This window comes from Carcharhinus amblyrhynchos, chromosome 1 (genome assembly GCF_965287045.1).
Source record: "Carcharhinus amblyrhynchos chromosome 1, sCarAmb.v2.hapA, whole genome shotgun sequence".
Taxonomy (NCBI): Eukaryota; Metazoa; Chordata; class Chondrichthyes; order Carcharhiniformes; family Carcharhinidae; genus Carcharhinus; species Carcharhinus amblyrhynchos.
This window is the reverse complement of record NC_137324.1, coordinates 173,016,407-173,043,397: the sequence shown is the minus strand read 5'-3', so window position 1 is coordinate 173,043,397 and position 26,991 is coordinate 173,016,407. Positions and strand designations below refer to the sequence as shown.

The 26,991-nt window shown below is 44.6% G+C and overlaps 1 protein-coding gene across 4 annotated transcripts in view; it reads right to left on the bottom strand.

The window, feature by feature from the left end:
• The window catches only part of ccser1 (coiled-coil serine-rich protein 1), a 1,158,875-nt gene that overhangs the window by 546,688 nt on the left and 585,196 nt on the right, over window positions 1-26,991 (bottom strand). For all 4 annotated transcript variants that reach the window (XM_080195592.1, XM_080195582.1, XM_080195612.1 and 1 more), the window contains exon 7: window positions 2,141-2,218. In XM_080195592.1, coding sequence (XP_080051718.1) covers window positions 2,141-2,218 — 78 coding nt within the window. The remainder of the gene's footprint in view (window positions 1-2,140; window positions 2,219-26,991) is intronic.

Sequence of the window (26,991 nt, the reverse complement as noted above, 5' to 3'; positions counted from 1 at the left end):
GCAGATCTAGTCAACTATGCTCACAATTAAAGAAGTTAAAAAAAAATAAAGCCAGGTCCAAGCTAATGCCGCAGTGAAGCAGAATGAGAGTTAATGCAAGGGAAATCTTTCATAGAATCCCTACAGTGCAAAAGGAGGCCATTTGGCCCATCGAGTCTGCACCAACAACAACTCAACCCAGACCCTATTCCTGTAATCCCTCATATTTACCCTGCTAGTCCCCTTGATACTAAGGGTCAATTTAGCATGGCCAATCCACCAAACCTGCACATCTATGGACTGTGGGGGGAAACTGGAGCAGCTGAAGGAAAGAAGGTGCAAACTCCGCACAGACAGTGACTCGAGGCTGGAATTGAACCTGGGTCCCTGACACAGTGAGGCAGCAATACTAACGACTGTGCCACTTTGCTTTTTTTTAAGGGAGAAACTGTTCCAGTGGCGAAAAGATGAAGAACCAAAGGAGTTTGGGTGACTGGCAAAAGAAGCAACGGTTACATGAGGATTTATTTGAAACACAGCAGTTAGAACGTGGAATGCCTGAGAATGTGGCGGTTACAGATTCAGTCAAGACCTTAAGGAGACGAGAAGACCATTATCTGAAGAACAGACAACGTACAGGGCTACACGGAAAAGACAGCAGTGTAGGCCGAGGTGGATTGCACTTGCTGAGTGCTAACATGAATATGACAGGCAAATGGCCTCCGTCTATGCTATAACCATTGGACGATTCAATGACTCAAGAATACGCCAATCTGCTGCCAACCTGCAATGGATTCTGGGTTGATCAAACAGCTTCAACCAATTTCAATACTGGATAGTAATAACTAATCGTGGAAAAATTATGGGGGCCCATATATTTTACTGGTTTAGCTGCTTTTGTAAGCTTCACATGCACGTTGTCGGCACTTTGTTATGCTGTTCACATAACCAGCATACATTACATTTAAGCAAACTGCTGATAATAATGCGACCATTGGGTCAGGCCCTTCAAAAAAAAATAAAGCACTGGGTTTGCAACGTGATCGCTACAATTGCCCACTCATGCTGCTGGATAATGCACCACTTGTCTCGCTAAGTGTCTGCTTGCTCTTTCACTCAGAGAATGAATTAAATGTGTGTTGCACGCTGATTACAAAATGTCAGTGTAAGAAAGGGTCCACTCGGATAAAGACAGAGGAAATACGGCCCCAAAGACAATTTGAGAGCTTACCTTGGAGACCATTTTCTCCCCAGGTGCTAATTTCCTGGAAAATGGGTCTCTGGGAGCAACTGTTCAGAAAATAACACCTGTCTCCAACAAATTTTCAATATTTTCCTGACTGCCGTCACTCAAAAATACTATAAGCAATTAATTGTTGTAAAGATTAGTGAATTGATTAAATACTGAATTATCTACTTGTAATGATTAGGTTTAGGTTAGGGTCCTAACCCTCTCAACAAATATTGAGTTTAAGTGCCTTGTTTCAAAAAAATACATTTGCACACTATCCCATCAACTTAATATGAAAGAATAGGCTCAAACAGCTTTGGATTTACTTCGCCTCTTTCAACACTATCTCACACCAAATAACCAGCACCTCTTTCTCTCAGGAAGCTGCAATAAGCTAAGTAGTATTGCTAAGGTTTTCTGCCAATAAGATAGTCCTTTCAAAAGTATTTTAATGGTAACAATGCTTGGCCAGAAGGAATTCTTCAAATGCAGGCAATAAAAATATAACAAAATGTACTCCAACTTAGAAATCAAAGATAGGGTTCAATAAAGAAACTTCATTACTCCAAGCTTGAGGCCTCATCCTGGGCCACTGCAAGTTCCCCACAATTCTCAACATGTTCTAATTTATACCAAGTCAGCTGACCATCACATCATTCTGTAATTGGTTGCACAGTTTATTGCTTCAGCTGGCCCTTATTTCTTTTACATTTGGTCACATTATATATATAGAATGTGGCCGGTGATATTGCAACAAACTGTATTGTATAAAAGCAGTCTCTTCGATGCATTTAAAACCTGTCAACATTCCGATGGTAGGCTGAATCCTCCTCAGCGTTTTATGGTCTAAATTTAGTACAAGGCAAACATGTTCACTGCAGAAACTGCCTGTGAGCTCACCTTTACACAAGGCCCAACTGTTTCACCTACCTTAAAAGGAAAGGGCATCTCAGTGATGGGACTGACAGGAAGTGAATGGGTGCTGCTGGCTGGACTCATCTCCGCACTCTGAAACAACAAGGAAAGATCAAATTTAGTTCAAGGTGGTGAGTGACAATGTTTTGGGACTCCGATCTGGAATGTCACGAAGCTTTACCTTTTTTGATAATCAAATCAGCCTAATCACGCCCCACTCTGAAAATCCCCAGGGGAAAACACCAATCTAATAACATTGCATTAGCCCAGATTGAAACAAACATTCCAGCAGTTCGGATCAACAATGCTCCTGTAGTGTCGACCTGTGGCTGCCAGTTATCGACAAAGCGGCAGTGGGTAAATAGAACTGACCGTTAAAACAAATTCTGCACAAGAAACATGACACAAATACATTTCTTAAAGGTACAGTGACATTACAAAACAGAAAACACTGGATGGGATTTTTCAGCTCTGTTGTTCCTCTCCATATTTTCCAGTCTCACCCACATTGATTTCCCTGCTGGCGTGACTGGAAGATACTAGCCATTGTGCAATTCAGAAGACTTGCATTTATCACCGAATCATAAGAATTGTTACAGTGCAGGAGGAGGCCATTCTGTCCATCCTGTCTGCACCAGCTCTACGAATGAGCATCTCACCTGAGCATCTAACCCTAACCCTTAGTTAAACCAGCCTTCACTACGTCCACTGGCCTACGACCTCAAGCACTTGCTGTACAAAAAAGCTTTGACTTCTGCTGCTTTTGCTCCTTTTACCAATTAAAAGAATTGGGAGTGGCACAGCAGCACAGTGGTTGGCATTGCTGCCTCACAGAGCCAGGGACCCAGTTTCGATTCCTGGCTTGGGTCACTGTCTGTGTGCAATTTGCATGTTCTCCCCCTGTCTGCAGGGGTTTCCTCCGGGTGCTCCAGTTTCCTCCAGTCCAAAGATGTGCAGGTTAGGTGGATTGGCCGTGCTAAATTGCCCCTTAGTATCAAGGGGATTAGCAAGTCTAAATGCGAGTGGTTATGGGGATGGAGCCTGGATGGGCTTGTAGTCAGTGCAGACTCGATGGACTGAATGGCCTCCATAGGGTTCTATCAATTACTTTAAGTCTGTGCTGTCTTGTTCCTGGCCGTTTCACAAGGCAAAATATTTTTTTCCTACCTAAACTGTCCAAGCCTCTCATGATTTTGAGCACCTCAATCAATTTCCTCTGAAACTTTTCTTTTCTCAGGGAAACAGTTCCAACTTCTCCAGTCTATCTTCACAACAGAAGTTCCTTATTTCTGGAACCATTTGCGTGATCCTTTATTGCACCCTGTCCAATGCGTTCACATCTTTCTTCATATATACGTACATGGCTGCTTATATTACCCACAGAACGACTGAAAAAACAGCCTATGTGGTACATTTGAAGTCCAGTCACTATTGTAGGAAACACGGCTGCCAGCTTCCACATTAGCAACGTAAGCATAATCAGACAGATTTTTTTTCGTGTGACATTGATTGGAAAATAAATATTGGCCAGGTCACTGGAGATAACCTGCCTCTTCTTCAAAATGAGGCTTTTTACGTGGATATGGACAAGGGTTAACACCTCATTGGAAAGGCAGCATGTCTAGCAGTGCATCCCTCCCTGAATTTCAATAATGCACCAACCTCACCAACTCTCTTGTTTCACACTTAATAATACTAATTAAACAAGTTGTCTCCACTGAAGATCTGAATGCAAGCTAATCACAGACATACACTTCAGCTATCTTGTTGTCCTCTGAGGCACAGTACGATAAGAAGTCTCACAACACCAGGTTAAAGTCCAACCAATTTATTTGATAGTAAACCCACAAGCTTTCGGGGGTTGCCCCTTCGTCAGGTGAGTGGAGAGTTCTGGCTTCAGTCAGAGCGTACAACAGCACACACAGTTTACAGGTTACCGACTAGAATGCGAGTCTTTACATCTAACCTGCTATTCAAGTCTTAAAGATGCCGACAATGTGAGTGGAAAGAGCATTATGCACAGGTTAAAGAGATGTGTATTGTCTCCAGACAGTACAGTAAGTGAGGTTTTGCAAATCCAGGCAAGTCATGGGGGTTACAGATAGTGCGACATGAACCCAAGATCCCGGTTGAGACCGTCCTATTATGCACAGTACGATGCCATGACCATTTGTTTGTTCCTCTGCAGCTTTCAAGTTTTGCAGCAAAGGATTCTTTACTGCCGTTGGTCCACTAGAAGTTGTGATTAGTTCGCTCCCTCTGCTAAGTTCACTCCCTGGGCGGCACGGTGGCATTGTGGTTAGCACTGCTGCTTCACAGTGCCAGGGACCTGTGTTTGATTCCTGGCTTGGGTCACTGTTTGTGTGGAGTTTGCACGCTCTCCCCGTGTCTGCCTGGGTTTCCTCTGGGTGCTCCGGTTTCTTCCCACATTCTGAAAGATGTGCTGGTTAAGTTCTCCCCTCAGTGTACCTGAACAGGCGCCGGAGTGTGGCGACTAGGGGATTTTCGCAGTAACTCCATTGCAGTGCTAATGTAAGGCTACTTGTGACTAATAAAGAAACTTTTACTTTGTAAGTTAAAAGTGTCCCATAGGACCACAGAATCCTTACAGTGTAAAAAGAGGCTCATCAAGTCTGCACCGATTCCCCAAGAGAGCATCTGATTCAGGCCCTCCCTTCCACCCTATTTCCACAATGCTGCACATTTAGCATGACCAATCCACCTAACCTCCATATCTTTGGATACTAAGGGGCAATTTAATATGGCCAATCTGCCTAACCTGCATATCTTTGCAGCACCCAGAAGAAACCCACACAGACATGGGGAGAATGTGCAAACTCCACACAGTCAGTCATCCAAGGCCAGAATCAAACCCAGCTCCCTGGCACTGAGAGGTAGCAGTGCTAACCACTGTGCTTACCCCATGGGAATGGGGATACCTACCCCTACCTCATGAGGGTGCTAGCCTTTAACTTTAAGCGTGCAAATCAGAACATTCAAATCCAGTGGAATATATTTGTCTAGGATAAGGTGCCAGCACTGAAACAACAGGCTGAATAGCCTCCTTCTGTGAGGCAACTGTTCTACGATTCTCAAGTGCAAATCATCTCTCCACAACAAAAGCATATGGTATTTATTACTTAAAAAATATCAGAAGTGATGTTTACTCCCTTGTTCTGTGGGTTACCACGAGAGTTGTACAACAAATTAGAAGGAAGCATGTGCTTGTTTGCAGCTGCTTTCCAATTTCCTCAAGCGCAAAGATGAAAGGTTTCATTGAAACTTTTCTTTATGGAGTTGCTCACTAATTACATAAACAACTTGCACTTGGGGATTGGAAATATACTTTGAAAATGTGCGGATGCCACTAACATGAGGGGTATCGTTAATATGGAGACGGATTGCAACAACGTTTTGAAGACATGAATAAACTTACAGAACGGGTGGGTAAGTGGACAGATATGTAAGTCGCTAAAAGTCGCGACACAAATCCATGAAAAAAATTAAACTCCTGGGGTCCATTTCTAGAGATGTTGAACTGAACAGAGTAAAAAGTCTGACAACACCAGGTTTAAGTCCAACCGATTTATTTGGTAGTAAACTCACTAGCTTTCGAGGTTACCCCCTTCGTCAGGTGAATGGCCTCAGACAGAACTCTCCATTCACCTGACGAAGGGGGTAACCTCGAAAGCTTGTGAGTTTACTACCAAATAAATCTGTTGGACTTAAACCTGGTGTTGTCAGGCTTTTTACTGTGTTTACCCCAGTCCAACGCCGGCATATCCACATCAGAACTGAACAGAAGCATACCATTTGATCCAACTTCCCTGCCGCTATCAGGCTTTTCAATGAACCCACCTCACACTAAGTTGATCTTTCTCTACACCGTAGCTGTGACTGGAGCACCACATTCTGCACCCTCTCCTTTCCTTCTCTATGAACAGTATGCTTCGTCCGTATAGCGTGCAAGAAACAACACTCTTCACTGCACAGCAATACATGTGACAATAATAAATCCAATAAACTGAAAGGCAGAGCAGTTACATTAAACTTGCATGGAACCTTGGTCAGACCACATCCAGTGTACTATGAATGTGCGTTAGAAGGAATACAGAGGCAATGAAGAAGGTGCAAAAAAAAGTACCAAAATGATACCAGATGGAAAGGTTATACTGGTGGAAATGCTCCTTTGGAAAAGGGAAGACTGGGAACCTACCAACAGGCAATCTGTTGAAGCACTTTAAGGTTTTGACAGACTGGATATAAAGAAGTTGCTACCAGTCACTAAACAGGCCAGAGATAGTGGCCTCAGGAAATTTGGCATGTCCACTACAACTCTCACAAACTTTTACAGATGCACCATAAAAAGCATTCTTTTCGGTTGAATCACAGCTTGGTATGGGCTCCTGCTCAGCCCGAGACCACAAGAAACTACAAAGAGTCGTGAATGAAGCCCAGCCCATATCAGAAACCTGCCTCCTATCCACTGACTGTGTCTACTCTTCCCGCTGCCTCGGAAAAGCAACCAGCTAATTGAGGACTCCATGCTTCCCAGACTTTCTCTCTTCCACCTTCTTCCATCTGGAAAAAGATACAAAAGTTGGAGGTCACAGAACGTAGAACATTACAGTGCAGTACAGGCCCTTCAGCTCTCAATGTTGTGCCGACCTGGTGAAACCAATCTAAAGCCATCTAACCTACACTATTCCAATATCATCCATATGTTTATCCAGTGACCATTTAAATGCCCTTAATGTTGGCAAGTCCACTACTGTTGCAGGCAGGGCATTCAACACCCTTACTACTCTCTGAGTAAAGAACCTACCTCTGACATCTGTCCTATATCTGTCACCCCTCAATTTAAAGCTATGTCCCCTCGTGCTAGCCATCACCATCTCAGGAAAAAAGCTCTCACTGTCCACCCTATCTAATCCTCTGATCATCTTGTATGCCTCTATTAAATCACCTCTTAACCTTCTTCTTTCTAATGAAAACAGCCTCAAGTCCCTCAGCCTTTCCTCATAAGACCTTCCCACCATACCAGGCAACATCCTGGTAACTCTCGTCTAAACCCTTTCCAATGCTTCCACATCCTTCCTATAATTGGTCACTGAGATCTCTCTGCTCATCCACACAACCATGTATCATGTATCAACCAACTCAAGAACAGCTTCTTCCCTGCTGCCATCAGACTTTTCAATCAACCTTCCTTGCATTAAGCTGACTTTTCTCTACAACCTTTCTATGACTGTAACACTACATTCTGCACTCTCTTGTTCCCTTCTCTATGAACGATGCACTTTGTCTGTATAGCGCGCAAGAAACAATGCTTTTCATTCTATGTTCATACATGTGACAATAATAAATCAAATCAAGTCATTAACAAAATCAAATTTAAAATTTCAGAAGATACCTCTGTACCCAAAGAGCAGTTAACATGATGGAACTTGTCACCATATGGAGTAATTGAGGTGATTCATGGAGATGTTTTAAAGAGGAAGCTGGATAAACATGTAATGGAGAAAGGAGTAGAAAGACACATGTTATAAACAACAAAGATTTATGATGTAATAAGACACAGGGAGGCTCACAAGGAGCATAAACACTGGCGTGGACCTTTTGGATCGAACGGTATGCTTCTGAGCCGTAAATACCAAATAACACCATGTAAGCCTCACAAAAGCACTAAACAATCTTTCAATAAAACCAGTTAATTCCTGGTCAATTAATGCCTTTGGGGAAAAAAAACTGAATGATGGCTGGATCAGGAATGGAGCCAAAAGCTTACGAGGGTAAACATGAGTGGACATAGATGGAGGCAGATATTTTGGCGGTTGAGCAATTGTCTCAAAATTGCAAAGATATTTATTATGCACATTTCCCATCAATAGCTCATGGGGGAAAGAAATCTCCTCCTCAGATGACTCTTAAGATGCTGTTATAAACAACAACTTGCATTCATTAGACATCTTTAAGGAAACATCCCAATGTGCTTAACCACAGACATGTTACAAGCCAAAACCGAGTAATTTAAAGAACACAGTTGACATCAATAGCATTTGAGGAGGCAGGAAACGCTTTGTAGAAACATCCTCCGGGAGATTAAGGATGGGTAAAAGATGGTTCAACATCTGACAGGAAAGATAGTGCTGTAAAATTAAATCCTATTAAATGTTGTTCATTTTCTCTGCTTTGCTGCACATTTGTGTACGGTACAGCAACAGGTCTACACTTTAACAGTCCTTTATTGGCTGGGAGACAGTTTGAGTTGTCCTGACGGTCACTGAAGCTCTCATGTGAAATGCAATCCTTCCTTGCTGGTGTACACCACAGTGGTTGGCAAGGTGCCCAAGTCTTCCTGGTGATATTTTCCTTGTTAGACACCATGGTGCTTATGCCATAAGATTGAAGAACCCGACTAATTCAAAGAATGATGCTCGCTTTATGTTGTGAACCGGTGCTTTGGGAATGGCAACTGCAGTCTGCTTTCCAGCCAGGCAGTCTCTTATTTGCCTTTCTGGAAGTGCTTTTCCGTGGCCTGGAGAGGGATCTCCTAATGTGTTTACTCAGATGCACAAGGCTTTACCGTTCAAACAGTGTAAGCATTTAAATGAACAGCAGCAAGTGGAGAAAAGGCTTTTTTGATTGCATTGCCCTCAGGTTCCGAGAGACTCACTGAGTGCTTTTAAAAACCAAGCTTGATGATGCATCAAAGTTACATTCCATGTAGTGTCAAACCCAACTGGGGCGAGACTATTTCCTCCCGGATCTTACTCACAGTTGCTGACCTGCAGTCAGATCTACGCTGCAGCTCTAGTGTCATTGAGAAGAGGATGCTGCTTCACAGCAGTGGTTAAGTGGTATTGTAAAGTAAACCATTAGCACCACGCCAATAAAGCTCATAAGGGCTCTAACATAAGGATAAGAAACAACTCTGAGTACGCAACCCATTCCATCCCGTTCCCCAGCCAATGCATTGGGCTAATTCAGGCTGCTCACTCTCAACCCAAGCTGAACCTTTTGCTCGCAAGGACAGCCTACTTCCAACTCCATAACATCTCCCACCTTTGTCACTGCCCATGGTCCATCAGCCCACCCACTGAAACCATCAATCTTGCCTATGGGATCTTCAGATTTGACCAACTGAATGCTTGCCCAGCCTACTGTCTACAGTGGCATTAGTAGATACTTCATCTCAAAAATATAACTCACAAAAGGGTGGGGAGGTATTATCGCTAGACTATTAATCCAGAAACCTCAGCAAATGTTCTAGGAACTCGGGTTCGAATCCCACCATGGCAGCTGGTGAAATTTGAATTCATTAAAAAATACCTGGAATTATATTGGAATTAAGAATCTGCTGATCACCATGAAATCTTTATCAATTGTCTTTTAAAAACACATCTGGTTCCTAATGTCCTTTAGGGAAGGAAATCTATCATCCTCACCCAATCTAGACAACATGTCACTCCAGAGCCACAGCATTGTGGTTTACTCTCAACTGCCCTCTGAAATATCCAATCACTTGTATCAATCACTACTGCAGCTTCTTAAGAAGGCAGCTCACCACCTTCTCAAAGGCAACTAGGGATGGGCAATAAATGCTGGCCAGCCAACGACACCCATATCCCTCGGATGAATAAAAGGAAATAAAATTCCTCTTGCGTATGAGCCATCTCCATTCCCAATGCTTGCCATAACCCTGAGGACTGGCCAGTTTGATGCTGACCTGTGGTCACTATTGTCGTGTAGATGCATGAGGCTGACCGAGCATTCCCAGCACACATCACACAAACCGGCCTCCCATCCATTGACTATCTACACTTCCCGCTGCCTCGGCAAAGCAGCCAGCACAATTAAGGACCCCCCTGCACCCCGGACATTCTCTCTTCCACCTTCTTCCATCAGGAAAAAGATACAAATCTGAGGTCCCGAACGAACCAACTCAGGTACTGCTTCTTCCCTGCTGCTGTCAGACTTTTGAATGGACCTACCTTGCATGAAGTTGACCTTTCTCTACACCCGAGCTATGACTGTAACACTACATTCTGCACTCCCTCGTTTCCTTCTCTATGAACGGTATGTTTTGTCTGTATAGCTCGCAAGAAACAATACTTTTCACTGTATGTTTTTACACGTGACAATAATACATCAACTCAAACCAAATCAAATCAAACCCTCCCCTCATCCAGAAAACTTCATATCAACTTTGCTTTGTGAATTACAAACCCAGAATTTAGAAAATGCATTCATATAGCACCTTTGATGATCTCAAGATATTCCAAAGTATTTTATAACCTATTGAGTACTTTTGGGGTGTGGTCACAGGTATAGTGCAGGAAGCATAGCAACCAACATGCTCACAGCAAGCTCCCACAAACAGAAATGCAATTAAGACCATGGGGTGGCACAGTGGTTAGCACTGCTGCCTCACAGTGCCAAGGAGCCAGGTTCGATTCCCAGCTTGGGTTGCTGTCTGTGCGGAGTCTGCACATTCTCCTTGTGTCTGTGTGGGTTTCCTCTGGGTGCTCCAGTTTCTTCCCACACTCCAAAGATCATAGAAACCTACAGTGCAGATGTAGGCCATTCAGCCCATCGAGTCTGCACCGACAACAATCCCATCCAGGCCCTATCCCTATAACCCCATGCATTTATCCTAGCTAATCCCCCTGACTAAAGGGGCAATTTTAGCACGGCCAATCCACCTAACCTGCACATCTTTGGACTGCGGGAGGAAGCCGAAGCACTCGGAGGAAACCGATATAGATAGGGGGAGAACGTGAGAACTCCACACAGTCAACCAAGCCAGGAATTGAACCCGGGTGCCTGACGCTGTAAGGCTGCAGTGCTAACCACTGTGCCACCCCCACCGTGCCACAGTGCGGGTTAGATGTGCGGGTTAGTGTTTAGTGTCAGGGGATTAGAAGGATAAACATGTGGGGTTATAAGGATAGAACCTGGGTGAGATTATTGTCAACACAGGCTCGATGGGCCAAATGGCCTCCTTCTGCACTGTAGGGATTCTATGAAATTAATCTGTTCTAATGATATTGGTTGAGGGATGAATGCTGGCCAAGACACCAGGAAGGCCTTTCTTGCTTTTCTCCAAAATAGCGCAGTGGGACTTTTCACAAGAGGGCTCAAAGGTCTCATCTGAAAGACGGCACACCCAACGGTGTGGCACTCCCTCAGTAGTGCACACAAACTTCAGCCTAGATTTGAGAGCGGACCACTTGCCTCTCACTGCAGCTCGAGGGACAGAAGAAGCAAAAACGAAATCAATTCTCCAGCATGGTTGAAGAAAAAAGACATGATATAAAACACAAATAAAAGGGAACACAGCTTGCACACATCCAGCTGGGAAAATACTTCTTATAATCCTGACACATTCATTAACTATGTCAAGAAATAATTTATGATGGGATTGCCTCCACCCTTAGCTTCATGGAAGTAAATCGACTGATTGCTTTCCAAATTGATTATGACCTGCTGCAAATTGCCCGTTTAAAATCAGATTTGCTTCTGTACGGTATGAATAGGTTCTCACAAATCATCACCTGTACTTCAGAATCACCCGAGGAGAATGCCGGCAAACTGCATCATCGTGATCCTGTTCGCGTGTCGCCTGACCAGACAGCACCTCAATGGCTGCACGGTGGAGACCAACCCCTGTCTGGAGACTGCGCTACTGCAAGTCCCTGGGACTGATTTAACACACATCATTTGTATTATGTACTGGCGTGCAGTCAGTGCAATTTTCTGCAGGAAGCGTTATTGCACTGCAGTCGGGAGACTTTGTCGGGTTCTGTTATTGCAACTCACAGTCACTCTTTCCAATAGACTCTGGAATTAGATTAAATGTTGCGGATGCTGGAATCTGAAACAGAAGCAGAAAATCTCAGCAGGCCTGGTAGCATCTGTGGTAGGAGACTAGAGCCAATACTTTGAGTTTGGATGTCCCTTCATCACTGACCAAGAGTCATCGTGACTCAAAACTATAGCTATATTCTCTGTTCTGGAATGAGACTTTTCAGTTCCCAACCAAATAAACTTTCATAGAATCCCTACAGCACAGAAGCAGGCCATTCGGCTATCGAGCCCGCACTGACAACAATCCCACCCGGGCACTATGCCTGTAACATAAGAACATAAATAAGAACATAAGAAATAGGAGCAGGAGTAGGCCATCTAGCCCTTCGAGCCTGCCCCGCCATTCAATAAGATCATGGCTGATCTGTCGCTGCTCAGTTCCACTTTCCCGCTTTCTCCCCATAACCCTTAATCCCCTCTCTTATCAAAAACCCATCAACCCGCGTCTTAAAAATATTTAGCGAGGCAGCCTCCACCACTTCAACGGGCAGAGAATTCCAGAGATTCACCACCCTTTGAGTGAAGAAGTTCCTCCTCAACTCCGTTCTAAACCGCCCCCCTTTTATCTTGAGGCTGTGCCCCCTAGTCCTACTGTCTTTTTTGAGCGGGAAGAGTCTCTCCACCTCTATCCTATCCATCCCATTCATCATCTTATACGTCTCAATGAGATCTCCCCTCATTCTTCTAAACTCTAACGAGTACAAGCCTAGTTTATTCAGCCTCTCCTCATAGCTCAATCCCCTCAACTCCGGTATCAGCCTAGTAAACCTCCTCTGCACTCCCTCCAAGGCCAAAATATCTTTGCGCAGGTGCGGCACCCAAAACTGCACACAGTACTCCAGCTGCGGCCTCACCAATGCCCTATACAGCTGCAGCAAGACTTCCCTACTTTTATATTCAATCCTCCTTGCTATGAAGGCCAGCATCCCATTAGCCTTCCTGACCACCTGCTGCACCTGCAAGCTGGGTTTTTGCGACTCATGCACAAGGACCCCGAGGTCCCTCTGCACCGTCGCCTGCTGCAGTTTTTCGCCCCGTAAGTAATAGTCCTTCCTACCATTATTCCTACCAAAGTGGACCACCTCACACTTGCCAACATTAAATTCCATTTGCCATTTCCTGGCCCATTCGCCCAGCCTATCTAGATCCTTCTGCAGACTCTCCACACCCTCTGCACAATTTGCCGTTCCCCCAATCTTGGTGTCATCAGCAAATTTCGACACCCTACACTCGGTTCCCTCCTCCAGATCATCTATATAAATGGTAAAAAGCTGAGGCCCCAGCACCGACCCCTGGGGCACTCCACTAGTCACCATCCGCCAATCCGAATAGCACCCGTTGACCCCCACTCTCTGCCTCCTATTTGACAACCAATCCTCTATCCACGCTAACACCCTATCCCCAACTCCATGTCCCTCGACCTTCTGCAATAACCTCTTGTGAGGTACTTTGTCAAACGCCTTCTGAAAATCTAGAAAGACCACATCCACCGGCTCTCCTCTATCCACCGCCCTAGACACATCCTCATAGAACTCCAGTAAATTTGTCAGACACGACTTCCCTTTAATGAAACTGTGCTGCGTCTGCTCTATCAAGCAATTGCCTTCAAGATGTCTCGCAATTTCCTGCTTAATGACGGATTCTAACATTTTACCTACCACAGACGTTAAACTAACCGGCCTATAATTCCCCGCCTTTTGCCTGGCACCCTTCTTAAACAACGGCGTAACATTAGCCGTTTTCCAATCATCCGGCACTTCCCCGGAATCCAGCGACGTCTGGAAAATAACCACCAAGGCATCCACTATCACCTCCGCCATTTCTTTCAGAACCCTCGGATGCATTCCATCCGGTCCTGGGGACTTGTCCACAATCAGCCCCTCCAGTCTGTCGAGCGCCGCCTCTCTAGTAACAGTAATGTCATCAAGACCCTCCAGTCCTACCACCATATACATATATAATATATATACCCTGTTAATCCCCCTGGCATATATAATATATACATATATATATATATACATACATACACTGTACATATATAATATATATTATATATACCCTGTTAATCCCCCTGGCATATATAATATATATACATATATACTGTACATATATTATATATATATCATATATACCCTGTTAATCCCCCTGGCGCTAAGGGGCAATTTATCATGGCCAACCCACCTAACTCGCACATTTTTGGAGTGTGGGAGGAAACCAGAGCACACGGAGGAAACCCATGCAGACATGGGGAGAATGTGCAGGTTCCACAGTCATCCAAGGCCAGAATTGAACCTGGGTCCCTGGTGCTGTGAGGCAGCAGTGCTATCACTGTGCTATCCTAGAGCTTTGTTCACTGCAAAGCAGACTGTTGGCTGTCCCCTGTCTTAAGTTCCACTCCATCTCCAACTCATTGGACTCAGTTTGAACTCTTGTGTGTGGGTGATTTTTAGGTGAGTTAAGACCTCGCTTATCAACTCACACAGTGGTGTCAACAGACACTTTGTAAATCCCCAGCAGCAACGAAACCAGGAGGGAACATTTATCTATGTTTTGGAGAATACCACATGGTTTAATCATAGTCCTAAAATTCATGACATGTAAACATCCTAACATGTAAAATCACTTAAAAATTAAGAAACCAGCCTTGAAGCACAATCATCTGAATGCATTTTACCAGATTAAAGGAGAAACATTACTTGCCGCTGGTAAAATCTAGCCTTACATTCATTTTCTGCTCTCAGAACAAACAACTCTGATGGAAGCCTTTGGATATCTTCTGATTGGAAAGTTCACAGAATTGTGTTGTTTTAAAGATGTTGTAAGCCGACCTCAATTATTTCTGAGGTGTCAAGACTAAGTGAGCCTGAAAGCGGTGGACTGGACCTCCTTTGCAGCCAACATGAGATCCAGCAGGGACAGTAGTTCCCCTTCACAGATGGTGTGTGCATCAAGATGATTCAATCGAAGCTCAGTAACACTGCACAGAGGACATGATGTGGAGATGCTGGCGTTGAACAGGGGTGGGCACTGTATAAAGTCTCACAACACCAAGTTAAAGCCGAAAAGGTTTGTATGGAATCACCAGCTTTGGCAGCACTGCTCCTTCATCAGGTGAGTGTATTTTGCTTCATCACCTGATGAAGGAGCAGTGCTCCGAAACCTCGCTCCAGATAAACCTGTTGGACTATAACCTGGTGTTGTAGACTTATAATTGTGCATAGAGGACCACAGACCAGGCTCAGTGCTCCCAGTTTACTCAAAGGATAATGTATGGATGTTACACCAGATGAATAATCCAAGAGACACGAGTTTAAATACCACCATGCCTTTTGGAGAATTTAAATTCAGGTTATTTAAATGAACCCAGATAAAAAGCTAGCTCCAATCACCAGATTGCTGCAAAAACCAAACAGATTCACAAATATCTTTCAGGGAAGCAATCCTGTGGCCTCACCACAACTTCCCAAAAACAATTAGAGATCAACAAGATCAGGGCAGCACGGTGGCACAGTGGTTAGCACTGCTGCCTCACAGAGCCAGGGACCCGGGTTTGATTCCAGTCCAGGGCGTCTGTCTTGTGGAATTTGCACATTCTCCCCATGTCTGCATGGGTTTCCTCCCACAGTTCTAAGATGTGTACGTTAGGGTGGATTGGCCTCGCTAAATTGCTCCTTAGCGTCCAAAGATGTGCAGGTCAGATGAATTGGCCATGCTAAGTTGCCCGTCAGTGTCTAAAGATGTGGCTGGGTGAATTAGCCACGGTAAATGCGTGGCGTTGTGGAAATCGGACAGAGATCGGGACTGGGTAAAACACTGTTTCAGGGAATCAGTGCAGAATTGATGGGCCGAATGGCTTCCTTGCTCACCGCAGGGATTCTGCGGAAATAACGGCCTTGCTGCTGATACCCATATCCACTAGTAACTAGCACTGCTCCCAGTAGCAGGATCACTCCATTCCAACACAGTGAAATGCTAAGATTGCAAAGTTTTGTTTAATTAAAAAAGAAAAGTTGATGGACAGTGTGGGAAAGCAATCTCTGCAGCATATTCACCAGAAACCAAAATTATAATTCTTCTGGCTGAGTGACTCTTCAAATAATATTGATATAGTGCAATTTGCAACATCTGTGAGATCTTTGTGAACGCTATTAAGTCATTCCCTTCACATTCTACAGTAAAAATAGACTGGACGAGTGGTAATTTGACTCTGCGTGACTAAATTATCGCAGGAATTGGTTGTCAGCATTTGATCTACTTATTCATAGGCCTGGGAGTAATGTAATTTCATCCAAGTCATGTGAACATGAGTAAAATTACCTTGCACCCCAATTAGTGTACGTCTATATGAAACAGGGTGCATTGCTGTGGAAGAAAACAGGCTTTAATATATGGAATAGGTCCAAGGATTTAACTTAAAAATTTTCAGTAAAACCTACAGCAAATGGCATTTTTTTTTTAAGAACAAAGGCTGACCAAGCATGGGCACAGTCAGCTCCCTTTTGCATCAATGTGACATTGCAGATAAAGATTACACACTCCGGAAGCTGCTTTCCTGAGTGTTGTTACAATGGCGCCTCGCATTCAGGTGGATTGGCCATGCTAAAATGCCCCTTGGTTTCCCAAGATGTGTAGGGCGGATGGATTAGCCATGGGAAAATGTGTGGGTTACAGGTAATTTGCCAAATTCACATCATCAATCAGAGAGTTGGTGCAGATTGAAGGGCTGAATGGCCTCTTCTTCACTGTAGGGGATTCTATCCATGATTCTAAAATACTATACTAGTTTGGATAAGTAAAACCACAATCAGAAAGTCCCCATGTCTTATTACCATAGTCGAGGGAAAATGTTGACCATTACACAGCCCTAACTCATCAAGGATAAATTCATTGGACATTGGATGGGTAACCTCATTAGAATAGAAAGATCTTCTCACCTAATATAGGATAATGAATAGGGGTAGTCTATTTGTTTTTATTTATTCATTCATGGGACATGGGTGTCACTGGCTGGCCAGCATTTATTGCCCATTCCTAGTTGCCCGAGGGTAGCTGAGAGTCAACCACATTGCTGTGACTCCAGAGTCATACGTAGACCAGGTCAGGTAAGGATGGCAGATTTCCTTCCCTAAAGGACTTTAGTGAACCAGATGGGTTTCTCCGACAATCGGCAATGGTCATCTGAGGATTCTTAATTCTAGATATTTCTTACTGAATTCAAATTCCACCATCTGCCGTGGCGGGATTCAAACATGGGTCCCCAGAACATTGGCTGAGTTTCTGGATTAACGGTCAAGCAATAATAAAGTTTATTTATTAATCATAAGTAGGTTTACATTAACACTGCAATGAAGTTACTGTGAAAGTCCCCTGGTCACCACACTCCGGTACGTGTTTGGGTACACTGAGGGAGAATTTAGCATGACCAATGCACCCTAACCAGCACGTCTTTTGAACTGTGGGAGAATGTGCAGAGACAGTGACCTGAGGCCAGGAATTGAACCCGGATCCCTGGCACAGCGAGGCAGCAGTGCTAACCAATGTGCCACCCCTGTAGGCCATCAGCTCCCCTTATTATTACTATTTAGCGAATGACCATATTCCACACCAGCTTTTAATTATGCAACACCAAAAATTCACTCTAAATATCTTCATTAAATTTTAGACTCCTTGAAATTTGAATTCTTTGTCAGGGGACAGTGTGATTGTGGTCACCTTCGTATAAGATCGATCCAAACAAGTCTCACACATACAAGATCAAGGTTAAAATTACTTTGAAATTTGATGGATATCCAACTTCTTTTTCACAATCCAATGTTTGTATGAAGTTCAAGTTTTCATTTGGGATTCTCTCATTGATATAAGAATTAGTTACCTCTGTTGTGATTTCTACTTTTTGTGTAACTGTCAAGTTGCATGATTTTTCAAAATGTTAAATTTATCTATTTATTTAAAACTTAAATTGTCTTGTCTAACCTTCTGTATCAAACGCTCCATGGAGCCAACCCCGATTCCAACATAAAGGCAACATGCGGCAGAGGCTGAATCCTGAAACAAAAACAGATAAATGCTGGAAAATCTCAGCACGCCTGACAGCATCTGTGGGGAGAGAATAGAGCGAACATTCTGAGACTGGATGACTCTTCATCAAAGCTCTGAAGAAGGGTCATCTAGACCCCAAGCGTTGGCTGGAATTTTAACCGGCACGTCCGCCCCATTTCCAGGGGGCGGGCGAGGCTCGGAGAACAGCATTGTCCATTGGCGTCGGGCTAGATCATACGAACCTCGGGCAGCCGTGCCGATAAAGTTCCACCCATTAGCTCTACTCTCTCCCCACAGATGCTGTCAGACCTGCTGAGATTTTCCAGCATATTGTGTTTTCGATCCCACTCCTATTCCCTTTGGTGGGGGAATAATTTCTGAGGAATTCTCAGCAAGACCCTGACAGAATTACGATCTAGCTCAAAAACAGTTGAATTTTAGACTGAGTGCTGACTGGTTACACTTGCAGTGTCTGTAAAGAGTAGATACTTGAGTTTATATTATCCTTGGGGGTGGGGGGGGGAATATTTCCCTGTTTCAATCTCTGTACTTCCAAATGAATTCCCAATGGAGAAAATTTATCTGAAGCAAATAGCATTGTAGAAAGTTAAAATAACATATTGCAAAACAATCACCTTGTTGCAACTCATTAATTGCCTCTCACAGCAAGGCTACTAGGAGTGATCGTTCACAACTATCAATTGTTTCTCAAAGCACCATGAACATTATTGTTATCTATCGCCAAAACGGACCAAAAGAGGCTATCAAAACACTCATTTCTATTCAATACACAACAACGTTTACATCAATCATTCATTCCTCTGCCTTCTTCCTCTTGCCAACTTGTTTTTGGACATTTGAACAAATTATGAATGGCCTCTATGTTGGACAGCTCCCTCCGTATGTATTACCATTCACCGTTATTTTTCTTTCGCTTACACCGGGGTTTTTATAAGGTTTTTTTTGCAGGACAATATCGTTGACAGTTGAACCAAATTGATGTGTCTTTATATAGCACCTTTGGCATCGTTCCCAAAGCATCATCAGATTAAGAACATAAGAACATAAGAAATAGGAGCAGGAGTAGGCCATCTAGCCCTTCGAGCCTGCCCCACCATTCAATAAGATCATGGCTGATCTGTTGTGGCTCAGTTCCACTTTCCCGCCCTCTCCCCATAACCCTTAATCCCCTCTCTTATCAAGAACCCATCAACCCGCTTCTTAAAAATATTTAGCGAGGCAGCCTCCACCACTTCAACGGGCAGAGAATTCCAGAGATTCACCACCCTTTGAGTGAAGAAGTTCCTCCTCAACTCCGTTCTAAACCGCCTCCCCTTTATCTTGAGGCTGTGCCCCCTAGTCCTACTGTCTTTTTTGAGCGGGAAGAGTCTCTCCACCTCTATCCTATCCATCCCATTCATCATCTTATACGTCTCAATGAGATCTCCCCTCATTCTTCTAAACTCTAACGAGTACAAGCCTAGTTTATTCAGCCTCTCCTCATAGCTCAATCCCCTCAACTCCGGTATCAGCCTAGTAAACCTCCTCTGCACTCCCTCCAGGGCCAAAATATCCTTGCGCAGGTGCGGCGCCCAAAACTGCACACAGTACTCCAGCTGCGGCCTCACCAATGCCCTATACAGCTGCAGCAAGACCTCCCTACTTTTATATTCAATCCCCCTCGCTATGAAGGCCAGCATCCCATTCGCCTTCCTGACCACCTGCTGCACCTGCAAGCTGGGTTTTTGCGACTCATGCACAAGGACCCCGAGGTCCCTCTGCACCGTCGCCTGCTGCAGTTTTTCGCCACGTAAGTAATAGTCCTTCCTACCATTCCTCCTACCAAAGTGGACCACCTCACACTTGCCCAGCCTATCTAGATCCTTCTGCAGACTCTCCACACCCTCCGCACAATTTGCCTTTCCCCCAATCTTGGTGTCATCAGCAAATTTCGACACCCTGCACTCGGTTCCCTCCTCCAGATCATCTATATAAATGGTAAATAGCTGAGGCCCCAGCACCGACCCCTGGGGCACCCCACTAGTCACCAGCTGCCAATCCGAATAGCACCCATTGACCCCCACTCTCTGCCTCCTATTTGACAACCAATCCTCTGTCCACGCTAACACCCTACCCCCAACTCCATGTCCCCTGACCTTCTGCAATAACCTCTTGTGAGGTACCTTGTCAAACGCCTTCTGAAAATCCAGAAAGACCACATCCACCGGCTCTCCTCTATCCACTGCCCTAGACACATCCTCATAGAACTCCAGTAAATTTGTCAGACACGACTTCCCTTTAATGAAACCGTGTTGCGTCCGCCCTATCAAGCAATTCCCTTCAAGATGCCTCGCAATTTCCTCCTTAATGACGGATTCTAACATTTTACCTACCACAGACGTTAAACTAACCGGCCTATAATTCCCCGCCTTTTGCCTGGCACCCTTCTTAAACAACGGCGTAACATTAGCCGTTTTCCAATCTTCCGGCACTTCCCCGGAATCCAGCGACGTCTGGAAAATAACCACCAAGGCATCCACTATCACCTCCGCCATTTCTTTCAGAACCCTCGGATGCATTCCATCCGGTCCTGGGGACTTGTCCACAATCAGCCCCTCCAGCCTGTTGAGCACCACCTCTCTAGTAACAGTAATGTCATTAAGACCCTCCATTCCTACCACCTTTCCATCGCTAACACCCGGCAAATTATTCACGTCCTCCTCCGTGAAGACAGAAACAAAAAAGTTATTCAAGACCTTAGCCATATCCCCATCCCCTACCACTAGCTCCCCTTTCTCATCCTCTAAAGGACCAACGTTCACCCTAGCCAGCCTCTTCCTTTTTATATATTTATAAAAACTCTTGCTATCCTTTTTTATATTAAGTGCTAGCCCAGCCTCATAGCTTCTCCTACCCTCCTTTATCAACTTCTTTGTCAATCTTTGTTGACATTTAAACCTTTCCCAATCCTCTTCTCGCCCACTGCTCTTAGCTACTCTAAATTCCTCCGCTTTTAATTTAACACTTTCCTTCACCTCCTTCGTTATCCACGGCTTATTACCTCTCTTCCTACTGTCCTTTTTAACCATCGGAATAAATTTCTGCTGAGCACCAAGAAAGATCTCCTTAAAGATCCTCCACTGCTCCTCAGCAGACCTACCTTCCAACGCACTCCCCCAGTCCACATTTGCCAATTCTTCTCTCATCCTACCATACTCCCCTCTATTCAAACAAAGGACGCGTGTCCGGGAACCCACTTTCTCCTCCTCCATCTGCACCAGAAACTCCACCATACAATGATCACTCTCTCCAAGAGGATCCTTCACCGCAAGGTCCCTAATTCTACCCGCCTCATTACATAGCACCAGATCCAAGATAGCTCGCTCCCTCGTCGGCTCCAACACACACTGTTCAAGGAAATTATCCCGGCAGCATTCCAAGAACTCCTCCTCGAGCCCACCTCGTCCAACATGGGTCGACCAATCAATATGCAGATTGAAATCTCCCATAACTACTGCCGTCCCATTCCTGCACGCCGCACTTATTTGCGTGTTAACAGCCCGCCCCACCTCCAGATCATTATTCGGGGGCCTATAGACGACACCCACCAGCGTCTTCCTCCCTTTGCTGTTCCTAATCTCCACCCACAACGATTCCACGTTCTGCTCTTTGGCTCCGATATCATCCCTTGCTACCACCTTGATACTATCCTTAATCAGCAGAGCTACGCCACCCCCTCTTTCCTCCTGCCTATCCTTCCTAAACACTTGATAGCCCTGTACATTCATCTCCCAGTCCCTGTCACCTTGCAGCCACGTCTCTGTAATGGCCACCAGATCGTATCCATTTGTGTCGATCTGCGCCACCAGCTCATCCACTTTATTCCGAATGCTTCGTGCATTCAGATAAAGCGCTTTCATCCCAGCCTTCACCTGGACCCTATTTGCCGTAACGCCACCAATTGGGACATCCTTGGCCTCTTCCCTTACCTGTACCCTATCCTTAACTTTAGACCTCGTAGCGTCACCTACCCTCGCACCCTCCCCCCCCCTAATTAGTTTAAAGCCCTGTCTACAGTAAATTGGACACTGAGGCACATAACAAGATAATTCTGGTCAGAGGGATGGATGGATTTTAAAGGGTGTTTAAGGGTGAGGTGAGAGGCAAGAACAAGGAGAGATTAAGAGAAGGGAATCTCAGCACTTGGAGCTGAGAGGGTTGAAGGCATTGCCACAAACAGAGACAGGAGGAATTAGGGGGATCAGGGAGGCGCAGAATTGGAGGAATGCAGTGTTCTATGAGGGTAGCTGGGCTGGAGAAGATTAGAGAGGTCGGGAAGAGAAAGGGATACAGACAAAAAAATTAAGAACTTTATATTTGAGGCATTGAGGCAAAGGTGTGATATTAGAAGTCCAGGTATGGGTAACAAACATCACATGGCCTGATGTTTATGAAGGATAGAGAATGGTTTGAAGGATAGAGAATGGTTTGAAGGATAGAGAATGGTTTGGTGGACAGGGTAGCACTGGAACAGTCAATGTGAGAATTGAAGTACATACAAGTCTAAGACAAAATGTGGTACAGAAAACGTGATTTAAAACCGTAGCGTGCAAACTCACTGTGTTTGTACTTTGAAGGGCATAAATTGATGCTACTAAAAACAATATTGAAAAGGTTTGTAACGGTACATGCAGCAAATACAATGTTTTGCAGGGATGCTGTTCTTTGGATCTTACCAATTGAAAGGTTCTCTGTTAAAGTAATCAGAACATCAATACAATCCTTTAAAGAGAGTTCTGCCATACTTGAGGTTTAAACAGGATGCTGGACTATGTGAACTTCAACTTGGGCTGGGATATTGACATTCACATAACTATTGGTTTAGTATATCACTCTTGTTACATTGTTCGAGTATACATATCGGAACCAATTTAGCCTAGATGAGATGTATCTGCTGTGTGAGGCATGGGAGGAGATTGCAGAAGCTCTGATATTAATTTTCCAATCCTCTCTGGCCTCAGTGTCTGAGTCCTGCTTGCAGATGGACCAAAGGTCTTTAGCTAAGTGATCACCGAGTCTCTCCGATATATAGTAGGCCGCGTTGGGAGCAGCGAGAGGAGGTGCAGATGAAGCGCTGCTTCACCAGAAAGGGGCGTTTAGGACCCGGGATGGTGAGCAAGAAGGTGTTGCCCCTTCCAAGATTGCATGGGAAGGTGCTGTGGCAAGGGGGCAAGGTGTTGCGTATGATGGAGGAGTGTTGCTCGGTGTCCCTGATGGACTGGTCCTTGTGGAACTCTGACAGCAGATGTGAGGGGAAGAGGTATTGTGTAATGGCATCATGATGGAGTTGGTGGAAATGGTGGAGGGTGATCCTTTGAAAGCAGAGACTGGTGGGGTGAAAAGTGAGGGCAAGGGGGATTCTAGCCTGGTTCTGGAAGGGGGGCTGCTGACAGTAATGGCCCAGGGAATGGATTGGATGCAGTTGGGAGCCCTGATACCAAAAGTGGATGGAAAAACCACAATTGAGGAAGGAGGAAGAAATATTGGCAGCACTATTTTGGAAAGTGGCATCATCAGAATAGACGTGGCAGAGGCAAAGGAACCACACACTCCCCCAGAGTACAGTCATAGGGCTGGGGTCATAGAGAGCGAGGTGGATTCTTGATAAGCAAGGGGATGAAACGTTACATGAATTGAAGTCACAATTAGATCAGCCATCATTATTTGAAATGGTGGAGCAGGCTCTTAATTTGTATTACAGAACTCCTACAGAGCAGAAGGAGGCCATTTGGCCCATCCAATCTGCACATCTCTCTGACAAAGTATTTTACCGAGGCCCTCTCCCCTGCCCTATCCCTGTAATCCCATACTTTCACCATGGTCAATCCATCTAATCTACATATCTTGGGACACTAAGGAGCAATTTAGTATGGCCAGTCCACCTAACCCGCACATCTTTGGAGTGTGGGAGGAAATTGGAGCACCCGGAGGAAACCCACGCAGTCACAGAGAGAACTTGCAAACTCCACTCAGGCAGTGGCCCAAGCCAGGAATCGAACCTGGGTCCCTGGTGCTGTGAGGCAGCACTGGGCTACTGTGCCATCGTATGTTTACATATTCTACAGAGGGAAATCACTACCACTCAAAAGACAATGCATCATCTTGGGAATATGCACAATACCCATATCCTATTCAGTAAAAGGGGAATAAGCTCATTCATTGTAACAGTATTCTTAAAACACTTTCCCCATTGCCTCAATAAATGAATGTGGAGGGATATTCTCACACTCAGATGCTTTTTCCTGCTGCGTCACAACGCCAGGGACCTGGGTTCAATTCCAACCTTGGGTCATTGTCTGTCTGGAGTTTGCACGTTCTCCCCGTGTCTGCGTGAGTTTCTTCCGGGTGCTCTGGTTTCCTCCCATGGTCCGAAAGGCGTGCTGGTTAGGTGCACTGGCGGTGCTAAATTCTCCCTCAGTGTACCCGAACAGGTGCCGGAGTGTGGCAACTGTGGGATTTTCATTGCAACATTAATGTAAGCCTACTTGTTACGCTAATAAATAGACTTTAAAACTTAAAAAAAAAACAAAGCACTGAACACACATGCCCTGAACATAAAATGTCAGCTACTTGCAGTTAAGATGCTGCACACCAAACTGCTAAAAAAGACAGCTCCCCCATTTCCATTCACCATTGTCAGTGAGATATTGTTACACACAAATCGGCTGCCATGTTTTCCTAAGTGATAAAAAAAAATTGTTTCTTTATTTGCTAGGATGCATCTTGAGCAATTATAAAAATTCATTCTTGCCCATCCTTTATCAATAACATCCATGCCAGAGATTTAGACAGGGCTGGAGGTAGCCACCACCTGGCATTTGATGTTGAGAGAGAAAAAAAAACATTTTCCTTTGCATTTCTCTTGATATTTGCCTAATTGCAATCCTACAAAACTGTTTATTTAATGAAGAGAGAAGTGCAACAGGAAGAATAAACTCCAAGGATTACACCACTGTGACTCGCAGCAGCTGTGCTGGTACCTCGCACCAGAATGAACCCAATGATATTCAGACACAAACCACAACACAATCATATTGCTTAATTATAGCCGAATGCTCATTGTCTAATAGATTAAAATTGATTGTCTGACTGTGCATGCATCTTCAGGGAGTAAGCAGCTAATATTGTTTAAATTGTGGTAATCAATTCGATTCATATTTGCAGATTTGGCCTACAGCAAACAAAGCCAGCACTTGCGTACAACTAAACACTTCTGATAGTATGTGGGAATGTGTAATATCTTACAGAAATTGACTTAATGTGAAAATGGCCGACAGTAATTGTCACACATTTGCAATGTGCCGCCAAGCCGGTTTGTCTCTTTGTTTGCAGTCCAAAGGAACATTAGATCAGTCAACTCTCAAAGACGCTCCTCCATAAGTGAATCATTAAACCTAGCAAGCTGTTCATGGAATCGTAGCATCCCAATAGTGCAGAAGGAGGCCATTCAGCTCATTGGACGTACACTGACAACAATCACACCCAAACCCTGTCCCCATAACACCACATATTTATCCCGCTAATCCACCTGACACTCGGGGACAATTTAGAATGCCCAATCAGCCTAACTTACACATCTTTAGAGTGTGGGAGAAAATTGGAGCACTTGGGAGAAACTCACACAGACACGCGGATAACGTCCCAAACGTGTGAGGGTTAGGTGCATTGGCCATGCTAAATTGCCCCTTAGGTTTCCCAGGATGCGTAGGTTAGAGGGATTAGTAGGGTCAACATGTAGGGTTACGGGGATAGGGCCTGGATGGAATTGTTGTTGATGCAGGCTCGATGGGCCGAATGGCCTCTTTCTGTACTGTATGATTCTATGATCAATGGATATGGGAGGAAAACTGAGATCAGACTGTTGAGTTGGATGATCAACCATGATCATAATGAATGGCAGAGTAGGTTTAAAGGGTTGTGGTGGCACTGTGGTTAACACTGATGCCTCACAGTGCCAGGGACCCGGGTTCGATTACCAGTTTGGGTCAGTGTGTGTGGGAGTCTGCACATTCTCCCCGTGTCTGCATGGGTTTCCTCCGGCTGCTCCAGTTGCCTCCCACAGTCCAAAAGACATGCTGGTTAGGTCCATGCGAAATTCTCTCTCAGTGTACCCAAACAGATGGCAGAGCGTGACGACTAGGGGACTTTCACAGTGACTTCATTGCAGTTTAATGCCAGCCTACTTGTGACACTACTAAATAAACTTAAACGGTCTCCTCCTGCTTCTATTTTCTGTATTTCAGCTGGGACTTTCAGTTCAAAAGTCCACCCATTTTCTTTGAAAATGTTTCTGTCGACAAGACAATTAGTGACCGGAGGTTGCAAATATAAAGCGATTGGAAGTAGAGGAAGTGAGCCTTTTTTAACATGCAGAAAGTGAGAGTGTATGATCTAAACACATTGCCTAAAAGGCTGCTGGAAGCAGAATCAGTTATTATATTCAAAAGGGAATTGATATGTACTTGAAAATGAAACAAATTCCGTGGCTACAGGGAATAGTCAAAGGAGGAGGACTAATTGGGTAGCTCTTTCAAAGAACTAGCACTGGCATGATGGCTGGAATAATAACAGCATGTACTTACCTGGAAGCCATTCTAGATAAAGGCTGAATTGGATCAGCATCCTTAGGGACAATGAATAATTCCCCCATGATCCCTACGACAGTGGGGTCATAAAACCGGAACCATGGACACTTGTACCGTTTGTGCTATACCCGCTCTGCTTTTCACACAGATTTATTTAGAATTCTTCGGAGCAGGTATACAACCCATGAAACTCTTAAGTAAACCAGTTGAAGTGTCAGTGCGCTCTAGATACAGCAGCAATGTGTACACCAGCCTTTCCCTCTCCCATTTTCCCCGACCCAACCCAATTTTCACCGCACTACCATCACCGCT